We start from the raw sequence: 27,438 nt of genomic DNA, 5'->3' as shown, positions 1-27,438 counted from the left end.
CATCTGTCAGTATTCATTCAGAGATTAAATATAATTTTTTTTTACCATCAAACATCATGAACATGCAACTGTGGTTGACAATGGGTGGCACATTGCCTTCTTGTCTCTTTCCTTTTTGAATGTGAACACACCTGCATGCCAGTTCTGTTATATCTACACTTCAGCAGACAGACAAGCTACACAGCATGTGATCACTGACTGAGTGAATTGCAAACACACACATCATTATCATTATTTGGGCATGATGATGTGAATTTTGTGACTCAACAGAACAATCAACAACAAACAATTAGATAGACGATGATGAAGAAGAGAATGGATAAAAATCACAAAAAATAAGTATCAACATTATTACCTCCACCATATCGAAGCAGTCGTGGTTTATCCAGTGAAATGTGTAACTATCATAATTTGTAAAAAATTAAGAGTCGCTCCCGATGCTGAGTGTGTGGGGAATCCCCGTGCACCGCAGAGCGAACGGAACCCAACAATACAATCCGTTCCAACAAAATGTGATTTACTCGGTCAGGCGCTGCTGAATTTTCATCACGTGCATAACGAAAAAAAAACACGAATAATTAGCATACCAATAAATTACATTAAGGGCAAATCACCTGTGTTCCACAAAAAGTGTTAGTACACCATTTATTTTGCAAAGTTGCTTTTATTTTGGCATCATAAGCAATTAAAACAAACATTTGTTATTTTTATACACAGGAAATAAAATATCTCACCTCGTCGGCCATTTTGTTTTCTTCCTTTTAAATAACCTTGTTCAAAAATATTCTTTATTTGTCAAAATTGTACTCTTTATTTGTTTTTATTAGATACATAAAGTAGTTTATAATATTATAAAGAAAGAATTTAGTAATAATTTATTGTGCGAAAAGTACTAATAATCAAATTATGTATTATTTACAATTCTTTTTGAATTAGTTATACTTGAGTGGATGACATGCGCGCGCGAAACAATTTTCACTAAAAAGGTCATGAGGTCATCTTGTAAATTTCCCGCACTGTAAATTGGCAATCATGGCGAATGAACAAGAACAATTTGACACCCTGTTGGGTTCGTTGATGTCTCCAGACAACGATGTCAGAAATCAAACAGAGGTAATTTCTACATATTACGATTCTCTGATAATCAATAAAAATTTCCTTTAGTTTTTTACAAGGCCCGGCCATTCGGAATTGACGAAAACGACTCCGATATGCCGACATGCATTTCGTAAAATTCACCGTGTGCGTTTTTCAATGCGTAGTTACATTGGGGTGCAGTCGGTGCTGTGGTGCGATGACGTACCAACACGCTCAAGACAGCAGCAGCAGTGCATTCCATGTGCAGTGCCCCACATGGGAAATTTAGCAATGACAAATGTTCCATGTGTTTTAATGTCAGTAGACGAAAGCTTGTTGCTTGCGGAGGTCAACACTCCGAGATGCCAAATCTGACCGCCATTTTTCAATCATTGAGACTAAAAATAATACTCTATTTCCCAACCATGTTCATAATCAGTGAATTACCCATGAAAACGTAGTTAAAAAGTTTAACTGGGATGACATTTGTATTTTTGTCACTCAGTCATGTTGCAATCATTATGATTATCATTTCCAATTAATTCAATATTTAATTCAATATTTAATTCATTATCATTAAAGTTTGTTATAGTTTTTTAATGTATCATAGTAATATATTACGAACCAACTTGCTTACAACTTACAAGTGTAACTGAAACTCGCCTACAACTTTTATATTTCACATCAATTAAAAACACATTTTTATTTTATTCATTTAATAATATTAATAAAAGTAAAAGGCAGTGATTATCTTTACTGGCACCGGTGTCCTTTTTTTGTGCAAATGAAACGACATTGTCATGATATAGTTGTTGTCGTTGTTAGATTGGTTCCATTGTTAACATTGCCAATGTACTGACCATTTGTGACTGAGAGAGTGTGACCATGAAGGTCTAATTAGTGACTTTATAATGTGCTGCAGGCCGAAATTCAAACCATGGTTACAAACAATGTCAATCTTGCAAAAATACCCTGCACATGATCTACTACAAGACTTTTACTTTAGCAAACTTTAATTTCACGGAAGGAACTGAAGATAGGCAGTGACTATTCTGGCACTGTAAAAAATGTTTGGTCTGATTCTGAGCATTTTCATTGTGACTTTGTTTTTCACAATTGTTGGGAATTGGACCAAATTGAAATTCATAAACCCCTTTAATAAATGTGTTAGAAGCCACCTCCCCCCCAAAAAAGAAGCTTTTTAATTTATTAAAAGTTTGAGAACTAAATCATTTCTGAAAAAGAAGACCTCAGCCCAGCGCATGAATAGGATTGGAAGGCATTTTAAACCTTTGTCACATGTGAGCTATTGTTTTTTTTGTGTCAAAGAGGGCGCTATTACAATATCAAACTTTTTTTCGGGAAAAGAAATGGTACTCCTGGTGTAGTACTATTAGTGACCATCCACCACCAATGGGCTGTAAAGTTGACACTTTTACTGGTATGGGCTTAATGCATTTTTGGAGAGAGTGTGTAATCGGCTTTAAAATGATACCATCCACATTTAAATCAGACTTTTGTTGACGAAGTTATGATTTCTCATAGCCACCTACTTTTTTATTCAGATTTCTCAAAGATTTCTTGAATCACAAACAATTTAATAGGCTCTGCAGTGTGCGAGTGCGACTTTACTGCCCATTGGTGGTGGATGGTCACATTTGTTTAAATGTGAATGTAGGAGTCAACTTTTAATACTAAATAATGCAATTCAGAAGAATCAATGTTTGAACGTTCTAAATTGTTTTTCTCTTGAAGTTGTGGGTGGATGGGTCAAAAGAAAAAAAGTGACAATCAATTATCAGTTTTTTATTTTTACCATAAACCTCTCCCCATAACTTGTCACCAAGTAAGGTTTTTTGCTAATAATTATTTTGAGTAATAAGCCTATTTGCTATTGCAGCTGCGCATGGCCGTTACTGCTGACAACGCAATTTGTTTATCTCCTGTGACCTTTTGACAATAAACCCGGGGAGATAAACAAATTGCGTTGTCAGCAGTAACGGCCATGCGCAGCTGCAATAGCGAATAGGCTTATTACCAATAGTGTCCACTGCCTTTAAACCATGTTCTTTTTGGGGGGATGGAAACCCTAACGATTGTTATACTTGACAATGTGTGAGTGCAATCAGTGCAAGGCCTGCAACATGTACACTATGAAACTGGAACTTGGCAGCTTGAGGGATCCTGTTGCATAATTTAGTATGCAGCTTTTCTACCACCCTAGGTGCAAGTGAATTCTCTCAACCGTACTGTCCGACCATTCACTATCATATGAGATGGTCTTGCAATAGGCCAGCTGCAATATGAATGTGAAAGCACCACAGTTAGTTCTGTGCACAATTTTGTTATACCATGTACATGTATAGACCAACATGTACATAGAAGTATGTTGAGTAGAAAGGTCGAAAGGAGGCAGTTCATGCGCAGGTGTGTACTAATCTGAGCCTTTCCATTGTTTTACCATCGGTACCTTGAAGATGGTGGCTGGGTAAGGTCAATGCATTTATAGGTCTATTGGCAACTCGTGCGATTTATTACTCGCTTGAACTACTTGCACGTTTGCATGTCAACACAGAATCAATTTATTTCACAAAATTCTAGGATGCTAAGTGCATGTAACCCTTGTGGTATGCTTGTTATTCACTTTCCTCCAATATACCACAACCATGACAACATGCATTTTGAAGGTTACAAATTTGTTTGGCTGAGTCACGCTGAACTGAAATGTTCACTGGTTTGATTGTACGTATGCATTCTGTTTCTATTATGATGAGGTTATAAATCTTTTGATGATTTTTTTTTTTTTTTTTTTACGTATTGGCGAGCTAATTAAAATTGCCTCATCTATCATTTTCTAAGTTCAATTCTCATTTTGACTCGGAAATCTAGTACATGTAAATAGGATCCATATCAGACAGAAGTCTTGTCTTATAAATCTTATTGTTTAAATAAACAAGATAAGATTAATTCAATTGTGACACTGTACAAGATTTTTTTTGTCATATTTGATTCTGACCTTGAACCAAATTATTAAGTAAAATATTTTTGGTCTTGAAACTTTTTACCTCAATTTGAAGCATGTCTGCATACGTGTATGTGGCCAACGTGGTACTACCCTAAACACGCCATTTTATTTTTAAGTCAGTGTAAACTTTAAGTAGTAGTGTTGATCCCATGGGAAAGATAGGAAGTCATAAAGGAAATGACATTGGGAAAGACTGGGAAGTTGTCCACTTGAGTCAACAGTAGACTATTCATAGGCTCTGACGACCCACGGCAACAGGAGAGCAAAAATGCTGACTTCATCTTAAGAGGCAGTTTTTGACTTTGATGTTCACGATACTTTTACTAGTAGTAGGGTTCTTTTTGGGGTTTCTTCAAAATTTCTAAACTTTGCATCATGTCCTTAGAACATGCAGCCCTTGCAGTATTGTATTTGTACGTAGACTACTTTTTCTGTTGACCTGGTCTTGGCCTTTGTGCCCCATTCAAGACTTCCCATAGACCTTTAAGTGCCCTTTTCTTAATGAAATTGGCCCTGCCCTTCAAACATTCTAGAAGAAACTAAACAGGCATGTACACAGAAGCAATGCACTAAATATGCCCTGCAGCAGCGTCACAGAGGGAATTGTGCCCCCCCTAAATATGCCCTGCAGCAGCGTCACAGAGGGAATTGTGTCCCCCCTAAATATGCCCTGCAGCAGCGTCACAGAGGGAATTGTGCCCCCCCTAAATATGCCCTGCAGCAGCGTCACAGAGGGAATCGTGCCCCCCCCCCTCCCATCAAGTGTCATAACCACTAAATATGCCCTGCAGCAGAGTCACAGAGGGAATCGTGCCCCCCCTTCCCATCAAGTGTCATAACCACTAAATATGCCCTGCAGCAGCGTCACAGAGGGAATCGTGCCCCCCCTTCCCATCAAGTGTCATAACCACTAAATATGCCTTGCAGCAGCGTCACAGAGGGAATCGTGCCCCCCCTTCCCATCAAGTGTCATAACCACTAAATATGCCCTGCAGCAGCGTCACAGAGGGAATCGTGCCCCCCCCCCCTTCCCATCAAGTGTCATAACCACTAAATATGCCCTGCAGCAGCGTCACAGAGGGAATAGGCCCCCCCCTTCCCATCAAGTGTCATAACCTCTAAATATGCCCTGCAGCAGCGTCACAGAGGGAATCGTGCCCCCCCCCTTCCCATCAAGTGTCATAACCACCTGCTTGGAAAAGGATTTAAGTGCTATTTGAAAAGCTGTATTGCGGATTACTAACTTAAATGATTCTCCACTGTTTTCCTACTGTCAATGGATTGCCACCAGGTGTACAGTTCACAATTTCCTGTAACTAGACACACACTGTAGTCAGATGGTCATTCGTTTTACATGTAGTCAACATACGTTTAAAAAAGGATTTATGCCAGTTCATTCTTGACACTGCCCCCCCCCTCTATAAACAAACAACAAATTAAATAAAGTATAAATAAATAAGAAATTAAGTAAAGCAGTTAACGCACATGGCAACAATATTTTAATCTGCAAAGTTCTTACATGTGTGTGAATATTTTGAACATAAATTTCACCCAAACTACCAAAGGGCACAAGCCTGGTCCTATGGTGTGTGTGTGTACATTGTTGATTCAATAGATAAGACACTACAATGTACAATGCTGGACTACACAATGTACATTGTAGTCTAGGAGGCAGCTTTATGTCAAAATGTCTAAATTGAACAATTTAATTACAGGTTGCTCAGGGAACAGTCAAGGTTTTTCCTTCTAGTTGATTAAACTTGGCAATGAACTCGATGAAGGATGAGACTACTATGTGTACATGACATGCTCAGAAATACAATGTTAAATGGATTGTGTTATTATTGGGTTAAGGAGCAGTGTAGATTCATTCCCCATGCTCGGTTGTTGAATGCATGTTTTCAAACAATGGGGCTTTACCAAAGGTTCTATAAAGTGTTTGATTACGTCCAAGACTTGCTCTCTTGAAGATTCTCCTTATATTATGCACAAGCTTGCGTATCAAGCTGATGCGCGCCAATTGTGGCAGATACACACAACAAAATAAGCAACTGTTTTGGGGTGGGTGTCTTTTTTTTTGGGGGGGGGGGGGTGGCTGAATTTCACAAAAAAATACATCAGGATAAAACCATTTAGATTGCCCCCGATCGCAAAGGGGTTTAGGGGGCTAGTATTTTTACATGTATTATTTAAATCAGTAAAGTTCATTCTGAGGACCTTGTTTCATTTGGCTGTGCCACACATATGTTTTACGTGTAAGGTCAAACTTCAAAACACTTGTTCCAGAATGCCACCCAGTTTTTAAAATAACTGGGGAGAACCCAGATGTAATATTTTGCTTTTGTGTGTGTACATTTGCCAGACAATTTCATTTAATCTGTAGACCCTACTCCAAAAACTAAAATTCTGCACATTACAGCAGGCCTGGAGTTACAATTTTTTTAGGGCAAGGCCACTTTGGCCTTGGATATAGGCAAATTTTGAAGGGCACCAAGGCCAGTAGAAAGGGCACCAAGGCCAAAAGTTTCAAAATAAAGAAGGCGCGAAGGCCAGTAAGTTATCGAAGGGGTCATGAGCCTTATTAACAAGTAAATTAAAAAAAAATTGGTTAGAGGTTTCCCTGAATAAGATATTGATAAATCATATGTTATTCAAGATATTGATAAATCATATTCATAAAGAAACCAAATGATTTTGTATAAAGAAGAATTAAAAAAAAAAAATTAATAAATAAATTCTATAAAGAAAAATACAATCGTAAGTTAACTTTCTTGCATTTGAGGGCATACATGTAGTTCTCAAATTCATCTTTTACATCTTCCTCCAATGTCCAAACGCTCTTTTTGCGTCTTTATTTTGGCAAATTCCTTCGTAAACATTTCCAAGAGTCATTTCATTCACCAACAATATTTCGCCCGTTCACAAACGGAGGATACCATATATGGGCATTTTAACAACAGCGCCCTCTGTTGACCAATGGATTGTGTTAGACTGGTTCCTTGTGAAATCGGGACGTCAGATAAACGAGCGTGTGGATTATGTGCGATGCAGGTTAGCGCTAGGTGTGCGATGACTTGGGAGTGGAATCTCCGTTGCGCTTGTAACGTTGAATACCATGACTGCTATAGAGTTCCCTGGATTAATATTGTCGGCCGTAAGTAGTCGGCCGAAAACAAATGTTCGTGTCAATAAGAAAATCTTGGGCTTGGGTAAAAAAAGGGCACGACTGCCAACGGGAAAAAAGAGCACGGCAGTTTTGGCCGTGAAAATGGTATTTTTTCAAGGGGCATCACGGCCAGTTGGAAGGGCATCGACGGCCATGGCCGTGGTGGCCGCCGTGTAATTCCAGGCCTGTTACAGTGTACAGTAGACCTACACGTACATACGTATGAGTACTGTCAGACTGATGAAGCATACGACAATCTACTCTGTGAGTGCTGAGCAAGAATTCAAGTTATTTTTAAATAACACAATTTCCCACGAGGGGCATAAGTCAAGCCAAATCAAGGACAGCAGTTTGTCATTGTGGAAAATTTGTAATTACTGGGTATGTCAATGAGGGGCATCACATGCATGACTTTTGTACTATGCGCAATGTTTGTACATGCTTTTCCACACTCCTGCTGTGTAACGCATAGGCCCTACACATGCATGACTTTTGTACTATGCGCAATGTTTGGACACGCTTTTCCACACTCCTGCTGTGTGACGCATAGGCCCTAATAAAAAAAACAAACTAAACAGCGTTGTTGCATAATATTTGTGTTTTATTCACTGTCCATGTGGTGTACTGTACTTGTGTATTGACTACGAATCTCCATTTGAATGGGATGCCAGGCCAACAAAGCCAGTCTCCAAAGTGTCGGATGTTCAGGCGCAAAGGCTAGGCTGGAAAAGAGTGACAACTCTGCTCCTTTAAACTGAAAGACCCTACTTCTACATGTAGAAAATATGCATTGTCATAAGTCAAATGATTGAATTTTGGTTGTGTTAATTTGCAGGCAGCATATGACAACATCCCAGTTGCAGTCAAGGTTCCGTTTCTCATCAGATCCTTTCGAAATGCAGAGGTTCCGGTAGAGGTAAGAGCCATTTAAAACAGCAGTGTTGTTAGGTCTTATCCAACAGTTACTGAATGTACATATAAGTACAATGTATGACCCTTTTCGAAACCACGGCTTCGGCTCCAGAATCGGTTTAGGCTAGATTGGCCCGTGATTGTTTTGACAACATCGGATTCATCACTGATCTTTGTGCACCCATAATTGATAAACACAAGACCACCAGATTTGTCAGGTCTTGAGTTTACTGGTCCAATGCTAGTATCACTGGCCTCTGGGCTCATGGTCTAGCTTTAAATTCAAACCTTTCAAACCCTAGTACACTTTCATTGACTGTAGTGTGAAATCTTTGTGGGTGACTTTCATCTTAATGTTTCTAAGCAGAATCTGTCCTTGTCCTTTAACAGTATTATCAGAGAATGTTGTGATATTTAGAATGTGCACATGAGGAAGCAGATAAAATCCTTCTGTCGAGGTGACGTCATTCCATTTGTAGAATGATTCATCACAACTTTAGCACATAGATTTGCACTTTGACCTCAACTTGTTTTCTCTATAACATTAGAGATGAAGTTGGGTGGTCCACGTTGGCATAATATCTTTCCACAATCGCGGTTCAAATCACTCCGGGACGCACTGTGGATTTGGTTTTCAGTCCTTACCTTCCACCTCCACAATCGCGGTTCAAATCACTCCGGGACGCACTGTGGATTTGGTTTTCAGTCCTTACCTTCCACCTCCACAATCGCGGTTCAAATCACTCCGGGACGCACTGTGGATTTGGTTTTCAGTCCTTACCATGCCTTCCACCTCCACAATCGCGGTTCAAATCACGCCGGGACGCAACCTCCACAATCGCGGTTCAAATCACTCCGGGACGCAACCTCCACAATCGCGGTTCAAATCACTCCGGGACGCACTGTGGATTTGGTTTTCAGTCCTTACCTTCCACCTCCACAATCGCGGTTCAAATCACGCCGGGACGCAAATCACTCCGGGACGCACTGTGGATTTGGTTTTCAGTCCTTACCTTCCACCTCCACAATCGCGGTTCAAATCACTCCGGGACGCACTGTGGATTTGGTTTTCAGTCCTTACCATGCCTTCCACCTCCACAATCGCGGTTCAAATCACTCCAGGACGCAACCTCCACAATCGCGGTTCAAATCACTCCGGGACGCAACCTCCACAATCGTGGTTCAAATCACTCCGGGACGCACTGTGGATTTGGTTTTCAGTCCTTACCATGCCTTCCACCTCCACAATCGCGGTTCAAATCACTCCAGGACGCAACCTCCACAATCGCGGTTCAAATCACTCCGGGACGCAACCTCCACAATCGCGGTTCAAATCACTCCGGGACGCAACCTCCACAATCGCGGTTCAAATCACTCCGGGACGCAACCTCCACAATCGCGGTTCAAATCACTCCGGGACGCAACCTCCACAATCGCGGTTCAAATCACTCCGGGACGCACTGTGGATTTGGTTTTCAGTCCTTACCATGCCTTCCACCTCCACAATCGCGGTTCAAATCACTCCAGGACGCAACCTCCACAATCGCGGTTCAAATCACTCCGGGACGCAACCTCCACAATCGTGGTTCAAATCACTCCGGGACGCACTGTGGATTTGGTTTTCAGTCCTTACCATGCCTTCCACCTCCACAATCGCGGTTCAAATCACTCCAGGACGCAACCTCCACAATCGCGGTTCAAATCACTCCGGGACGCAACCTCCACAATCGCGGTTCAAATCACTCCGGGACGCAACCTCCACAATCGCGGTTCAAATCACTCCGGGACGCAACCTCCACAATCGCGGTTCAAATCACTCCGGGACGCAACCTCCACAATCGCGGTTCAAATCACTCCGGGACGCACTGTGGATTTGGTTTTCAGTCCTTACCTGCCCACCTGACTGCATAAGTTTTCAATGAAAAATTTCTCTAGGGTTTTCCTCCCAAAATGTAATGCTGAAATCTTTCTTCCTTTATTTTCTCCATTGGGTTTATGTCTAGTAATTGATTAAATTTTGCTTCACACCCAGAATAAATGAATGATGTGCATGTAACGTCCGAAATTGAATGCCTATATTATGTCATTGTTGTGGCACAACCCCAAATAAAAGCTGACGCAGGTTCTGCAAAGCTCTTTCCTTTTTATTACATGTAGGTTAAATGTGGCTAGAGAAAAAAATATCTTTTTTCCACTTTCGGTTCACATTCTAAACGACAAAATAAGGGATATTGTTTGTGTTATCATAGACTGATAAGAACTGACACACAGTGGGCCAGGCCGAAACCAAAGTGCGCCAAAAAGGGTGAAACTTGACCCTGCTAGTTTTAATTTTTTCAACACTTTTGAGGTTGCTTATACCCCATGGGACTATTTTATGGGGAAATTAAGCAAAAAATATATATATATTGACTTGTCATGACCTCTTAACTTAAAGGTATGCAAATCCACAGAAATTGGCCATAAAATGAAAATAGTTGCAGAAATCTTCATAAAGCAAAATTAGACACCTTGCATTGAGTTACGGAGCTAAACTTTCACTTGGCTCTAGTTTAGGGTTCATATTTGAAGGAAATTTTCTATGAATAAATACTGACAATTGTGTCAACATTGACATGAAATTTACGTTTTCTGTGTGCAGCAATACGGAAACTAAAGATTGCCATCGATTGCTGCCTAAAGTCTACTCATTTCTAATAGAGTAACTTGTTTGCATCATTTTGGTACCAAATTTAGCTGCGACAACCTGCGATACACGATTTTAGAGCAGTTTCTCTGAAGCGATCCTGTACGTTTTCGCCCCTTTTCTGATTATTACATATGGCGCGCTCCACTGAGAAACACGACACCCAAGCAAGGCTGCGCTCGCCGGAAAGGTGCAATATGATACCCCTATTTACAGTGGAGCGCGCCATATGCGCCATATGCGACAGTGACAACTGGATTACAGTAATAAGTTCGGCAGGTTGGCCAAAAGATATAATTAAAGGGAGGGTACACTTTTGGTAATTAAAATGTACACTAAAAGTTAATAAGGGAATCAATGTGTGGTGAAGAGGTTTTCAACTAGTGGTTTAAACCCAACGAGGCCTGGTTCTTGATAATTTTACCGATACGAAGTCGAGGTTAATTATCAAGAACCAGGCCTCGGCCGGTTTAAACAACCAGTTGAAAACCGATTTAAGACACTTTGATTTCCATTCATATACCTTTTCGGTCAAAAAACATCAACACTTTTTGGTCAAAAAGTAAAATAAATGCAAAAATTATAATTGTTCAATGATTTCTTTCAACACAACACCCCTCCAGCTATGAAATGGTAAGGCCTGCGGGTAAACAACTCCTTATAAGGGAATGCTGTGTGCATATAAGCACAGGTGCAAGCTAGCGTGTCACGCCCATGTTTCAACACTTTTTACTGGTCATTAACAAAGGTTTATACACACCCACGTGATGCGCTCTCCACCAATAGGAATAGCGAAACTGTCTGAGGTATATATAATAATAATAATAATAATAAGACTTGTAATGCGCACATATCCACCCTGCTGGGTGTTCAAGGCGCAGTAAAACCAAAAACAAAACAAAAACAAAACACAACACAAAGAAAAACAGACACAACAAAATTAGTCATTGAAAACCTGTGACATAAGATAAGTTTGAGAAGAGACTTGAATTTTGCAGTACAAAGACAAGATCGAAGATTAAGTGGTAGAGAGTTCCAGATGCATGGTGCGGCTGAAGAAAAAGACCTGTCACCCCATGAGTGTCGAGACGTGGGTTCAATGAGGAGAAGCATAGAACTTGATCGAAGATTCCTTGATGGAGTGTAAACTTGAAGCAGTTCAGAAATATAGTGGGGAGCCTTGCCATTAAGAGCTTTGTGGACAATGAGCATCAGCTTGGAGATGATTCGTTGAGAGATAGGGAGCCAGTGTAGTTGTTTCAGAATGGGGGTGATAGAACAGGATTTTCTAGACAGTGTCACAATGCGGGCAGCAGTATTTTGGAGCCGTTGAAGTCTGGAAATCTGGTTGTTAGGAAGACTGTAGAGAAGAGCATTGCCGTTGTCAAGACGAGAAGTAACAAATGCGTGAATGACCTTTTCAGTGGCACTTTTGTCCAAGTACTTGCCAATCTTACCTATATTCCTGATGTGATATGATGATAAACGAACAATGTTGTTGATGTGTGGCTGAAGTGTCATTGATGAATCAAAAATAACCCCTAAGTTCCGAGCTTTCAGCGAGGGAGCTATCCGAGCATCACCGATGGAGATGTATGGCACTGAAACCTTAGTTAACTGTTGACGTGACCCAAATAGAAGGAACTCTGTCTTATCATCATTTAACTTCAGGAAGTTTTGTTGTGTCCAACGTCGAATCTCTTGGATGCATTTCTCAAGTCTTGCAATAGATGCATTGGCGTTTTCTTGAGAAGATTTAAACGTGATGTATAGCTGAGTGTCGTCTGCGTACACATGGTAATTCAGATTAAATTTCAGGATGATGTCACGAATCGGTAAAGTGTATAGCGTAAACCACTGCGGGCCGAGTACCGACCCCTGTGGCACAGAGTAGTTCAAAACAACAGGGTCGGATATCGCGGTGCCAATACAAACATGCTGAGTTCTATTGTAGAGATACGATTTGCACCATGCTAGGGCTGTGTCCTCTATGCCAAGGTGATTCTGGAGCCGAGAGAGAATGATGTTGTGATCGACAGTGTCAAAAGCAGCACTCAAGTCTAGCAGGACTAGTGCTGTAAGGTTACCATTGTCCATAGAAGAGAGAATATCGTTGCTCACACGGACTAGTGCAGCCTCGGTCCCATGGAAAGGCTTGTATGCTGACTGGAACACGTCGGACTGGTTGAAAGTATGAATGTGATCAGAAATACGTGATGAAACTACACGTTCGATGACTTTTCCAAGATATTTTAAGTTTGCAACCGGTCTGTAGTTTTTGAATATCTCCTTGTCCAGGTTTGGTTTCTTGATGAGCGGCCTGATGTAGGAAACTTTGAGGCTATCGGGGAAACAACCGGAACTGAGGGATTCGTTTACAAGCTTAGTGATGTAGGGTACAAAAATATCGATGTTTTGCTTTATCATGGATGTTGACACTGGATCCAGCTCACAGGATTTTGAAGGAGATTTCATAATAACCCTTTGAATCTCAGCAACAGTCGCAGGCTCAAACACAGATAGTCTACACTCTGGTTGAAGTTGTGGCAATGTCTGCGGCACGTTGTAAGGGACTGATGAAAATGATGAGCGGATGTCTGAAATCTTGGTGACAAAGAATTTCTGGAACTCATTTGCTAAGTCCTGGTCATTGTAAGTGGATGGAAGGTCAGGGGTTTTGGGTTTGAGCAACAACTTACCAATTATCTTGAAAAGCTTCTTTTGATCTCCTGAGGATTCTTGTACTTGAGATGAATAATGGATGATCTTTGCCTGGTTGATCAAATTCCTTACTACTTTACATTGGTTGCGATATTCTTGTCGTTGAATTGCCAATTTGCAATTTTTCCGCCACTTCCGCTCCAGTTGACGACAGACCTTTCTCGCTGTACGAATATCATCATTGAACCATATATGAATTATCTTTAATACTTACTTGGTTAAAATCACTAGATAGCTACATGTACTAGATGTTTAACTTGCATCTGGAGTTGGTTGATAAATACATGTAAAACATTGTTGGAAATGACAGCCTTTGAAAACAAATTTTAAAATGCAAGGATGCCAGTTTTCCGGTTATTGCCAGAATTCCGGCTTTTTAAAATTTTCCCTGAGTTTTTCCGGCGCTCCAAGTTTCATAAGGTCGGAAAAAATATATTTTTTGAAAAAAAATTCCGGCGCTCCGTATTTCATCTGGCCGGAGAATATATATTTTGTGAAAAACATTTCCGGCGCTCCCTATTTCATCTGGCCGGAGAAAATGTATTTGTTGAAAACAGATTTCCGGCGCTCCGTTTCATCTGGCCAGAGAAAATAATAATGTGCCGTCAACTCGCTGTCAACTCAACCACACGCAGATGCCAAGTATGACTTAGTCTTTACTCAATGCGTCGGCGTTCAATTAATATAAAGTGCAATGCATACTACATGCAGTACCAATCATTGACACCTTGAGCCAAGGCTATAGACCTTTTCGCAAATACCGGGGCGCGCGCGTAAAGCTTGGAATTAGGTGCATTGTGGTCCAGCTGGTATCCAAATTTGATCCATATCTATCCCACAATGCCCCTCATTCAGCAGTCTCCGCTTGCGCATTGGTATTTGTGATAAGGTCTATTCAAAATGTAGGAAAGCGCCCTCTGTTGTCGATGTTGTGAAAGGCTCTGTAAAAATGCAAGAAGGTGGCCGACGGCTTTGTAGCTTACAGATAATTTTCACAAGAAAAAATCTTAATTCATAGAACAGAAATGTAACTTAAAACATTTCAAACGCTCTTTAAGCTATTACTTCATAGTTTTATGCATCTTTTGTGGATTTAAAAATATTTTGGAGGAGTTGTTGACGAGTTGACGGCACCAAGCGAGTGGATGGCGAGTTGGCGGTAAGTAATTGGACCCTGTTTCCCAATGTGCGCTGGTGACTGATCGTACATTTTGTTGCAAAAGAATTTTTTGTTTACAACCAATCCTCAAAATAATAATCCTTCGCAGCGAATTTCTGTTCAGGCTCTGAAGTAAAGAGTCACTGGCATCCCTGAAAATAGAAAGAGGTTATTTTGAACTTTCATACCTGAAGCCTTTCTCGGGCATCTGAAAGCACTTAATTCTAAAATCTGTCTGACAGTATTTAAGACCTACATTACAATGTATGGAGGACTCTTCCTCCATACTGAGTGAGTTGAGTTCTATGTAGGAGGGTCCCTTTGCGGAGCCAACTTGTTATCTAACATGTAAAAAGCTACCAATTTCACAGGATTTAAAGTCACCTGGAATATATAATTGTTTTTCTTTCAAACATCAGAGTATATGCTTACGAACAATAAAACAATTTTTTTAGTAATTGTTTGTCACGATTTATATGTTTAAAAAATATATAAAGTTGTTTAGGGGGCTGACTCCGCCTACCCCTTTTGTGACGTCAATCGAGGGAGACTTTGCCTGCAATGCGTATAGTAAACACACGTGCAAAGTACATGTACGTCTAAGTCGTGAGTTGGTACATTTCAAAAAGTGTTTTTCTGCATTCAGCAGCAATACACCTGGTCAGCATTGCCGGAAAAAAACAAAAACAAAAATTTTGTGAAATGTACAAACTCACGACTTGGTCCGTACATGTACTTTGCAATTGTGTTTACTCTATGCATTACAGGCAAAGTCTGCCTCGATTGACATCACAAACAGCGCCCGCTCGGGTCGGGTCTACTCTTAAATTTGTAAATAACATGAACTGATTTTTTAAAACCTTAGTTAACTGTTTATTCACATTCCACTCATTAAAACACATATATTAGTGACAAAAGCTTTATTTTGAAAAAATACCACTTCCAGGTGACTTTAAATTCCATGGCATCATTCATTTTGGCATGTTTGAGGCAAGGAGGTTTTGGACATCAGATTTTCCTAAAAAATCTGTCTTTTTCAGTAAAACAAAATTCACTGAACAGTGCAAAGTTTTAACACTAAATTTCCTCACCTGTCAAGGCCTTGTGTGTCTTAAAGTGTTGGTTGCTTTTGATGACCGTTTGTTTTAATTTTTAAAAACATTTATAACCTAAAAACACCTTTTTTTGTCTCCAGGCACGGCAAATGGCAGCTGTACTCCTCCGCCGACTTATCAGCACTTTCCATGAGCAGGTTTGGCCAGAGTTAGGGACAGATATTAAAGAATGGGTCAAAGGTGAGCTACTGAATGGAATACAGCAAGAAACCGTTCCACTGGTCCAGAGACGAATTTGTGATGCAGCGGCAGAGTTGGCAAGAAATTTAGTGGGTGAGTGTAACTCTGATTTACCCCCAACCTCAACTTGTGGACCTTGTTTTCAGGCAAGATACATGATGTACCCTTTTTTAAATTTACCCACCTCAATTATCTAATAGATGCTGATTTTCATCGTGGATAAAGAACGCAACATTTCCTTTTTGTGTTGGTTTGTGTTTCCAAAACTTTGGTCTGCATCTTATCTTAACAATTGAGCCTTTTTTTATTCTTCTTTTAACAGATGAAGATGGCAACCTTCTTTGGACAGAAATTCTGAAGTTTCTTTTTGAGTGTGCTTCATCGCAGACTGTTGGGCTCAAAGAAAGTGCCCTTCACATTTTCAAGTAAGAATACTCAATTTTGATTCTTTGCTAATCGCCAGGGTTGGTTTGCCTGGGCAGTACTGAATCCATCAAACTCTGACAAAATCATTAGTCTCTGATAAGATTGGTATGCTTAGCACCATGCTTAGTTGGTTTGGCTATTCACTGAATCCATCAAACTCCAGCCAAAACTTTGGGCTCTCATAATGCCTGTAGTTTCCAGAAAACTTGAAAAAGCTTGTGGTTTTGATTTGAGAAAGTGAAAGTTTGGGTTAACCATGCTAATGGTAATATACAAGAGTTAATCTGGAGGTTTTCTTTCTTCATTTTTTAGCAACTACCCAGGTATCTTTGGGAATCGGCAGGGCTATTACCTTGACGTTATCAAACAGATGTTAGCTCAATGCGTTGCAGAGCAAGAACAGTTTAGCGTAAGTCGTTTATTTCAACCTCTACTTTTGGGTTTTTGCAACCAGTTTCATCTAACTTGTAGCATTAGATCATTTGCAGAATTTAACGCTTTTTGTAGCTATTTGGTTTCACCAAAATATTCAGAGAAAATTTTAGAATCGAGTCTGGGACTTGAACTCAAGCAGTCTTTGATTTGCGTTTCGTGGCAGATCGGTTTTTAGCACAGGACTAAAGCTCTGTTGTTCCTGATTGTGACACAAGATTTGTTGAGCAAGATACTTTACCATTATTGCTTTGTCCTTTGGGTTGGACTTTGAGTAAAAGGTCCTGTGTTCTAGGATTGTTTCTGGTTTACATTTTTACATAGCAAGCAACCTTGAAGTTCACTATAGTCTTGGGATTTGACCTGGAAGACTTTGGACCGGACTGGACTTGAGACTTAATCTGAAAGACTTGAGACTTGCCTGGAAAAACTTGCAGACAGGTCTGATTTCAAAGAGATTGAGATGAAACAGAATGTGACGAATCTTACAAACTTGGTAGCACTAACAGTAACCCCTTTACTCCATCTTGTCTTGTGATAGGTTCGACTCTTGGCAGCCAAGGCAATCATTTCATTTATGCTGGCAGAGGGGAGCGACACTGGCACACAGAGAAATTTTGCTTATCTTATACCCTCTGTTGTGCAGGTAAGATCAGAGGTTAAAGTTCAACCATCCAAATCCATGAATACAAACAGGTTCTTCCCATTCACAATCCGATTGCAGGCCGCTATGTATAAAATGGGTGTAGTGTAATGCACATTAATTTTAAAGAACCGAGTACACTTGTTCTGTTTCTGATATGGTTGGCTGCATATTGTACCACAGCCCCTTGAAACTATTGTGGTGCTATGAAACTAAACGGGTCTTATATTCTGAAGAATAGCTACGGATACCTTGTTGTAGAAAAAAACAATGAGCTATTTGTCATGCCCTCGAGTGTGATGTATGAACTACACATTACTATAATAACTTATGAATGTATTTGTTTAGGTTTGTGTTGAGAGTGTGACAGCAGGAGACGACGACTCATTACTTAAGAGTTTCATTGAACTGGAGGAGTCTGTTCCTAAGTTGATCCGACCACAGCTTCATACGATTGTCTGCTTAGCTCTAAGGGTAAAGAGTAAACCCCCAGACTAAACTTTGACCTCAAAATATTTCTTATACTCAGGCAATTGCCTCAATGCCCAATGGCCCAATTTCATTACTTAAGAGTTTCATTGAACTGTGGGAGTCTGTTCCTTAGTTGATCCGACCACAGCTTCATACGATCGTCTGCTTAGCTCTAAGGGTAAAGAGTAAACCCCCAGACTAAACTTTGACCTCACTTCCTTACACTGAGGCAATTGCCTCAATGCCCCATGGCCCAATTTCATAGAGCTGCTTAACGGCACTGGACACACTTGGCTATTATATGTTTTTTTTTTAATAAAAACTGATTTTTAGTTAGTTATTTAAATGTTTAAACATTGACTATTTTGGATGGGCCCTAAAGAAAGGGTTCAAATAAACATTGATCTGCCACAATGAATCTCTCATTCTCAACTGTATGTTTCCTCTCAGATAATCGAGGACAAGAATTTTACGGACAGTTGGCGTCAACTTGGTGTTGAGATGCTAGTTACCTTAGCTGAGAACGCTCCAGCCATGGTCAGAAAACTGCCTCAGTATATACCACACATTAGTAAGTACTTTTAGGCATTACAAGAATGAATAACAATAATGATGTCCTCTTTAGCATTGGTATCCACAAAAGTGCTGATGGCGCTTACTCTACTCTAACAATAGAAAAGTTCCTCTGTGGATGTCTCATGGAATTAGGAGAAATGTTTTTCAAAAGATGTTGTTTCAAGTTTTAAAAATGTCTGTTGTCTGGGTGGCTCTGATGGAATGGGGTAGACCATTCTAGACCTGAAAAAAAAATTTTTTTTTGCATGTACCAAATCGTCCCAAATATTATTTAAGAAAGTTGACTTCATTGGATGATAATATATATTTGATTATCGCCTGGCCAAGCATACTAATCTTATCAGAGTCTAAACTTTTGGGTATAAGTTTATAGTATTTAGGAGGACTCTGGAGGAAATAGATGGGCCCAATTTCATAAAGCTGTTTAAAAGCAGAAAATAAGCAAAAGAATAATGGACCACCATTTGGACAATGGAAAATTTATTGAATTTTGGCTCGTAACCAGTTTCTATTTAAGCAAGATTTTTCTGTGCAAGTTTTTATGCTCAGAGCCTTTGTAAAACTGGGCTCTGTAGTCAAAGACGTTTGAATGTTAAAAATGAAACTTCTTTTTTCTTTGTTGTGCATTCATTAGTTACTCAGATGCTAGGTCTGATGGTTGAACTGGAAGAGGATCCTGAGTGGGCGATGGGAGACGATGTCGATGATGATGATGCAGACTCAAATGCCGTAGCGGGAGAGAGCGCCCTCGATCGCTTTGCATGCGGGATTGGAGGACGAACGATGCTGCCACAAATCAAAGTCACCATACCACCTATGTTACAAAATCGTAAGAATATAGAGGAGTTTTTTTATATTTTTTTATTTAGAAAGGTTTATGAGTTGGAATTTCTCCTGAAGACACAAGGAGCTTACTGACTGAAATGGGCATTGTTAAATCAGCCTGCTCTTTGTTTTGAATCACCAGTTCCCAAAATAGATTTCACACACTTAAAATTGAACAAGTAAGTTGCAGAGTTTTGATTTGCCCACAGGGCAAGTTGGGAAGTGGTTCTTACTAGCCCAGAACAGTTTTTACTGGACCATGTACATTGGGCTATTGAGAACCCTGGGCTTATCAAAGTGCATTCAAACCTGCCAGTTGGGGTAAATGATAAGTAATAGATTGTTGTGATGTTTTATGTGTTTACAGCTGATTGGCGTTACCGACATGCAGCTTTAATGGCTATCTCAGCAGTTGGTGAAGGTTGTCATAAACAGATGGAGAACATGTTAGGGCAGATTGTGGAATCTGTCTTACCATTCCTTGGGGATCAGGTCAGTCTCAGATGCTACTTACCTCAATTGTGATTTGTCAAGATTATTTCAGATTTCAAGATGTTTTTTTAGTTCTTAATTTCCCATTCATGCCTTCAACTTTGTACATCTCCTATATTTTATTTGCCAATTTTAACAGCATCCTAGAGTACGATACGCAGCGTGCAATGCGTTGGGTCAGATGGCCACAGACTTTGCGCAGACGTTTGAGCGTAAGTTCCACCAGAAGGTTGTGCCGGGTCTCCTCGCCGTGTTGGATGACCACGATCACCCGAGGGTTCAAGCTCACGCCGGAGCAGCCTTAGTCAACTTCAGTGAGGCCTGCCCAAAGAATCTCTTCCTCCCATACTTGGACGCCATCTTGACTAAACTGGAGAAGGTCCTCAATTCAAAAATCAGTGAGGTAATAGCCCCAACTTTTTCTCTTGACTACAAAAGTATGACCAAAGTCTTCATAGAACTCTGTCTGTTTTTACTCCTGTGTATTTAAAAGGAACCAAGCAGACATTCTTTGAATATTGTTTATTTTCCTGCCATTATTTAGGTCCTCAATTGTCACATACAAGATCAAGTCCTCAGTATCTGCCTTTTTAGCTCTATTGATTTATGTTAAGCCTCTTTTTGGTTTTGAAGACCACTTGTTTAGACCGCCATCACTGAGTTCAAACAATGGAAACATGCAAGTGCGTTCGTGTCACGCACAACTCTCAGCCAATGATAGGTCTTCATTTGACCTCTGTGAGGGTGCTGTTTAATTGTGATGTCATACGTAAGGGGTCTTTTGATATGTTAAGCCTGTTTTTGGTTCTAGTGATTGAGCTCAGCCTGATTTTGGTTTTATTGATTTATGTTTAGCCTCGTTTGTGATCCTCTCGATTTACACTTTATAATGACCTATTCCTTTTTTCAGCTTGTCCAAAAGGGCACCAAGTTGGTTCTGGAACAGATGGTCACAACCTTAGCGGCAGTGGCTGATACCGCAGAAGAGAAATTCCTGCAATACTATGACCGTTTCATGCCCAACTTGAAATACATTGTACAGAATGCAAGCATGAAAGAGTTCAGGTTACTGAGAGGAAAGACAATAGAATGCATCAGTCTAATCGGCTTGGCTGTTGGAAGAGAAAAGGTATTGAATATTTGTTTCAAATATTCTTTTTAGGGAAGGTACAAGTGTTATGGCTGTTCATCCATGTGTTTTACCATTTTTTAAGAAGTGTAGGTTTTTTTTAACTGAAGATTTGGATGCTTGACTCAAATAAGGTTTTAAAAATACACCCCAGTAGTCGATGTTAGCTCACAGTTTTCTTTAATGTTCTGATTGATTTGCTCCTATTGCAAAGAAGCCTAGAGTCACTGCTGATTGCAAACAAATAACAATAAATATCGGAAAGCGTCTATCGATGGGTGCTTAATTTGCTTTATATTGAAATTTGTCTAGTTCTGGGTGCTTTAATTTACTTTCTCTGTACTTGTGATTTAGTTCTCGATGGACGCTAACGATGTGATGCAGTTACTTCTCAAATCCCAAGTTGACCCCAATGACCTCGAGGACGATGACCCACAGGTGTCCTACATGATCTCAGCTTGGGGTCGTATGTGTAAAATACTCGGCCGGGATTTCCATCAGTATCTGCCTCTGGTCATGGGTCCCACATTGAAGACTGCTTCTCTGAAGCCTGAAGTTGCGTTACTAGATGGTGAGTGTTGGCAATGAATTATTAAGAGAAATCACAACATTTAGGGTGCATTCTACTGTGGTGAAGGGGAGAATGTTTGTCATTCCTTTTGTTTGTCAAAGAAAACTTCAAATCTTTATAATGACTCACTGTTTAAATTGTTGTTGCCTTCAGCTGAAGAAGCCAAGACAATGACGGAAGATGAAGGTTGGGAGTTTGTGAATCTTGGCGAGCAGCAGAGTTTTGGGATCAAGACAGCAGGGCTAGAAGATAAGAGCACAGCCTGCCAGATGCTGGTCTGTTATGCCAGAGAGTTAAAGGAAGCCTTTGCCGATTACACGGAGGAAGTGGCTAAGATTATGGTGCCTTTGCTCAAGTTCTACTTTCATGACAATATCCTTTTTAAATCACTTCAGAAACAAGGTGCATGTCTTCATCCATCCGTTTGGATTTGGATCAAATGTGCATTTTGACTAAATGCAGAATTAGACCAAATCTGGATTTGAACCAAATCTGTACATGTGTATTTAGGCCACTCTGAATTTGAAGCAAATGTGTGCGGGCAAAATCTGTATCTAAACAAAACTTTTAATTTCACCAGGTATTTACATTAATAAACATCTTTGTTTAGCCAAAATTTGTTTTGGGACTAAATCTTTATTTTGACCAAATCTGGATTAGGACTAAATCTGGTTTCAAGGGTTAGATTGAGACTCAAAGCCCACAGAAGTGGAAGGAAGAGCCCCGACTCCTTACCGTCCCTTACCTCAAATTTAATACCAAAAGTCTTCTTATTAATCAAAGAATACATTATTCCTTAACTTTGTCTTCTTACTGGTGAGGTTCACTGCTGCTGAGTCTATGCCACTGCTGTTAGAATGCGCCAAGGCTAAAGGTGACGCATACGTTGCCTCCATGTGGAAATTCATGTATCCTGAGATGATTAAAGCAGTACAGACTGAACCAGAAGTTGAGATCTTACAAGAACACATGGACTCGCTGTCAAAGGTATGAAATACTTAGTCTACAGTAACGAGAAAACCACTGCTAATGATTATAGCATGGAGTCGTCGTTGTTAATTTTTAAAGGAAGTGACCATTCTCTGGTAAATAAACTTAGGATGCCTCGTAACCTGCATAAGTAAATTTAATTACTGTATCTCGCATGCCTTTCATGCATGCCTTTCATTTCATTTCATGTTTATATTTTCACCTGTCTGAGGATATCTGTAAAGGGGTGCTTTCTATAGGAACCAGAAACACTGAGGTTAACCCCTATTCTTGCATGCTAATTGTTCTGGGTTCTGCCCAGGCAAATCTGTAAAGGGGTGCTTTCTACAAGAACCAGAAACACTGAGGTTAACCCCTTTTCTTGCATGCTAATTGTTCTGGGTTCTGCCCAGGCAAATCTGTAAAGGGGTGCTTTCTACAAGAACCAGAAACACTGAGGTTAACCCCTATTCTTGCATGCTAATTGTTCTGGGTTCTGCCCAGGCAAATCTGTAAAGGGGTGCTTTCTACAAGAACCAGAAACACTGAGGTTAACCCTATTCTTGCATGCTAAGTGTTCTGGGTTCTGCCCAGGCAAATCTGTAAAGGGGTGCTTTCTACAAGAACCAGAAACACTGAGGTTAACCCTATTCTTGCATGCTAATTGTTCTGGGTTCTGCCCAGGCAAATCTGTAAAGGGGGGGTTTCTACAAGAACCAGAAACACTGAGGTTATCCCTATTCTTGCATGCTAAGTGTTCTGGGTTCTGCCCAGGCAAATCTGTAAAGGGGTGCTTTCTACAAGAACCAGAAACACTGAGGTTAACCCTATTCTTGCATGCTAATTGTTCTGGGTTCTGCCCAGGCAAATCTGTAAAGGGGTGCTTTCTACAAGAACCAGAAACACTGAGGTTAACCCTATTCTTGCATGCTAAGTGTTCTGGGTTCTGCCCAGGCAAATCTGTAAAGGGGTGCTTTCTACAAGAACCAGAAACACTGAGGTTATCCCTATTCTTGCATGCTAAGTGTTCTGGGTTCTGCCCAGGCAAATCTGTAAAGTGGGGGTTTCTACAAGAACCAGAAACACTGAGGTTATCCCTATTTTTGCATGCTAAGTGTTCTGGGTTCTGCCCAGGCAAATCTGTAAAGTGGGGGTTTCTACAAGAACCAGAAACACTGAGGTTATCCCTATTCTTGCATGCTAAGTGTTCTGGGTTCTGCCCAGGCAAATCTGTAAAGGGGTGCTTTCTACAAGAACCAGAAACACTGAGGTTATCCCTATTCTTGCATGCTAAGTGTTCTGGGTTCTGCCCAGGTAAATCGGTAAAGTGGGGGTTTCTACAAGAACCAGAAACACTGAGGTTATCCCTATTCTTGCATGCTAAGTGTTCTGGGTTCTGCCCAGGTAAATCGGTAAAGTGGGGGTTTCTACAAGAACCAGAAACACTGAGGTTAACCCCTATTCTTGCATGCTAATTGTTCTGGGTTCTGCCCAGGCAAATCTGTAAAGGGGTGCTTTCTACAAGAACTAGAAACACTGAGGTTATCCCTATTCTTGCATGCTAAGTGTTCTGGGTTCTGCCCAGGCAAATCTGTAAAGGGGTGCTTTCTACAAGAACCAGAAACACTGAGGTTATCCCTATTCTTGCATGCTAAGTGTTCTGGGTTCTGTACGCTACCAACCCTTGTACAATGGAACACAAGAAGTTAGAAAGTAAACGGACAAAGTGTTGACTTTTCTTTTGAAATTTGGGCTGGACGTGTGAAAGGAAATAACTGCAATGTTTTGATTGGTTTGATGGATTTGTTCTTGTTTATAGTGTATTGAGTTTCTTGGGTTAGGCTGCATCAGCAATGAAGAGATGGCAGAGATTGCCAAGACATTAAATGATATGCTGGAAGAACACTTCAAGAGGCAAGATGATAGACAAGGTAAGGGGCCATCAGGGAATGTACCGGGTACATTCAACTTATCTCAGCTTCACATTACGTACAAGCAAACAAAACAGTATGAGGATCAAGTTAGCCTCTGGAACTAGTATGTCAACTTCCAATACCTTGGGGAGCTAATATCCACTTGTCACCCTCAAGCCATGTGATCTTTGTGTATAACTATTTTTATATATTTTTTTTTTTAGAAAAGAGAAAAGATGAAGATTACGATGATGTAGTGGAAGAAAATTTACAAGATGAGGTAAGGTGTTTATTCCGTGAGGTTGTCAGTCCAGGGTGGCTAGATATAGTGAGCTTGGTGGCTAGAGATCTAATAATAGGGGGTCTAGGGGCACTATCATTACAGAAAATGCACTATTGACCCCCCCATGCATCAATGTCGTGTTTGATTACTGTCTGCTCATTCTCTGCCAAGATTCAAATTACAAGTAAAGACTTGGTGAGCATAATCAAAAAAGCTGTGTTTTCCCCAAATTGCACAACCAATATTTATTTTGGTATTCAGGTGAAGTTAAATAAAAGGGTTTGCATTTTCATTTTCATTTACCTCCACCCTTAGCATCAAGACGACGCGTACCTCCTGAGTAAGATATCAGACGTTGTTCATGCCATCCTCGGTACCCATCGAGAAGCTGGTGTCCCGTTATTTGAACAACTTCTCCCTCAAATGGTCCGACTATTGGTAAGTGACAGTAATCACCATTCTATTCACATCCTTTTATCTATACATCAGCCTATTCCAGGACAAATTAAAATTGGTGCATTTCAATATGAAAGCTGCCTGAGTATATGAAGTTCATGCCAGTACCAATCACCCAGTCTAATATTTCCATTTCTGCCACTAACCAGCCCCTAATATTTCTATAACTTTCGCTAATAACTTATTTTTGTCTTTGATTGTTTTCAGTCGACAGATAGACCATGGACCGATAGACAGTGGGGAGTTTGCATATTTGATGATGTCATAGAGTACCTTGGCCCTGTAAGTATATATTTCAGTCGCCCTATCTCAGGGGCGGGAAGATTTCTTTTGGTGTGCTGTAGCCAAGCGGTTATGCAACGGACTTGAGCTCAAGTTTTATACGATATTGGAACGTTGCCAAAAACCAAAGGTACACTTGACCTTTAATTTGATTAACAATACATGGCTCTCTCTCTCTCTCCCTCTCTGGTTTCAGGCTTCATTTAAATATCAGGAGTACTTTTTGAGTCCATTGCTACAATTCATTTGCGACAGAAGTGCGGAGGTACGGCAGGCTGCTGCATATGGATGCGGGGTAATCGGCAAGTTTGGTGGCCCTCTATACGCGGACGCATGCTTAGGTAAGTAGACCACACAAAGATAACAACTGCAAAGAGATAACAAATGGTCTTCATATCACATGATCACATGTAAATACACCCCCAGGTGACCAGTCTGTGACCAATCAGAGTGCATTAGCTCTTTGAGGTACTCATTGATAATATTGACTTTTATTTTCTTGTGCTGTACAGAGGCAGTCCCAAGGCTTTCTGCAGTCATTGCAGACCCAGAATCCAAGTCTAGAGACAACATCAACGCAACGGAAAACGCAATCGCAGCCGTCACCAAGATCCTGCAGCACAACAACAGCAAACTGAACCTGCATGAGTTGTTGCCCGTCTGGTTGTCATGGTTACCCGTCACTGAGGACAAGGAAGAAGCAGTACATGTGTACAGTTTTCTCTGCGATCTGATTGAATCGTAAGTGGAAACTATTTGATAGATGTAATAGTTGCATTGGGATTCAGGATTATTATTTGGTGTTACCCTCACACCAAACAGCCAAAGCAATGATGTCTTAGCATGAAGCCAGGCATACCAATCTGTTAACAGTCTATAGGTTTTGTTTGATGTTGATGGGTTCCTGTTTTACACAGACAAACCAGTCTTTAACATCATAAAACGGAGACAAACCAATATTTAGTTTGAGTAAGAACAAATGCCAAGGAATTTTAGAATTTTCCACTCTTTAATCAATTGCTCTATTCTCTTTTTTTCTGCACAGCAATAACCCCATCATTCTTGGGGACAACAACAGCAATTTGCCAAATCTGTTAGCCATCTTGGCGGAGTCGTTCATATCAGAAGCTCTTAGCGAGGATGTAAACAGTCTGCATCGCTGCATCCATATCGTTAAACAAATACAGGTGAGAAATCTCTCTCTCTCTCTTTAAACCACTTCTCCATCTACATGTCCTGCACTGATCTTATCCAAGGGGTGGATTTCACAAAGAGTTAAGATTAGTCTTATCTTGAATTAGGGCGGAATTACTTGTCCTAACTTTGGTCCAGCCTTAAGTTTTGTAATATCTCCTAAGACTAGTCTTAAATTAGGAGCACCTATTTTGCATATTACAGCGTTTTTACAGTTTCTTGTTTTTTGATGCAACATTTTGTTTGATTTTCTGCACACAGAGCAATGGGAAACTCTGGGCTGCCTGCGCCCAACAGCTATCAACAGAACACCAACAATCGTTAGTAAACGCCCTCAAGCTTGTGGCTTGATCATTGAACTGTCACCTTTGACCTCCCAAGTCCATCACCTATCTGCCAGTGCTTGGTGTGTGATCCTGCTGTTAAATTAAACAACCTGAAGTTCTTTGTGTGTCTGTAATGCGTATGACCTGTGCTCCATGAGTTGTGCATTAGGCTCAGTGTGTTCGGCTTCATGCATTGTGCATTGACTTAATGTGATACTCGTTAAGCTTTAAGCGTGCGAGTCTTGTATGTTGTGCATTGAGCCTAATGCATTCTGCATTAAGTCTGTACCTTGTGCGTTGTGCCCTTTTGTACATTTTCAATTTAACGTATGAGGCTTAAAGACACTGGACACTATTGGTAATTGCAAAGACAAGTCTTCTCACTTGGTGTATCTCAACATATGCACAA

At 40.4% G+C, this 27,438-nt stretch overlaps 1 protein-coding gene across 2 annotated transcripts; it reads left to right on the top strand.

Moving 5' to 3' along the window:
• Positions 1-1,029: 1,029 nt before the first annotated feature.
• On the top strand, positions 1,030-27,438 carry LOC117298556 (importin-5-like). 2 transcript variants are annotated; one of them, XM_033781875.1, is made up of 24 exons: positions 1,031-1,113; positions 8,104-8,184; positions 15,942-16,134; positions 16,364-16,466; positions 16,780-16,876; positions 17,441-17,545; positions 17,891-17,971; positions 18,147-18,191; positions 18,464-18,584; positions 19,224-19,418; positions 19,782-19,906; positions 20,046-20,309; positions 20,817-21,035; positions 21,390-21,606; positions 21,760-21,978; positions 22,421-22,593; positions 24,395-24,506; positions 24,713-24,768; positions 25,087-25,209; positions 25,435-25,509; positions 25,706-25,850; positions 26,022-26,250; positions 26,555-26,696; positions 26,965-27,438. In XM_033781875.1, exons 1-24 carry the CDS (start codon positions 1,033-1,035, stop codon positions 27,052-27,054), a joined length of 3,291 nt encoding a protein of 1,096 aa, XP_033637766.1. In that variant the 5' UTR covers positions 1,031-1,032; the 3' UTR covers positions 27,055-27,438. The 2 variants fall into 2 exon arrangements, with proteins under 2 accessions (XP_033637767.1, XP_033637766.1); XM_033781876.1 differs by lacking the exon at positions 18,147-18,191 and having other exon boundaries at positions 1,030-1,113; positions 17,891-18,016.

This window comes from Asterias rubens, chromosome 13 (genome assembly GCF_902459465.1).
Source record: "Asterias rubens chromosome 13, eAstRub1.3, whole genome shotgun sequence".
NCBI classification, from domain to species: Eukaryota; Metazoa; Echinodermata; class Asteroidea; order Forcipulatida; family Asteriidae; genus Asterias; species Asterias rubens.
Note: the sequence above shows the minus strand (reverse complement) of the source record. Positions and strands in the feature narration are given on the sequence as shown.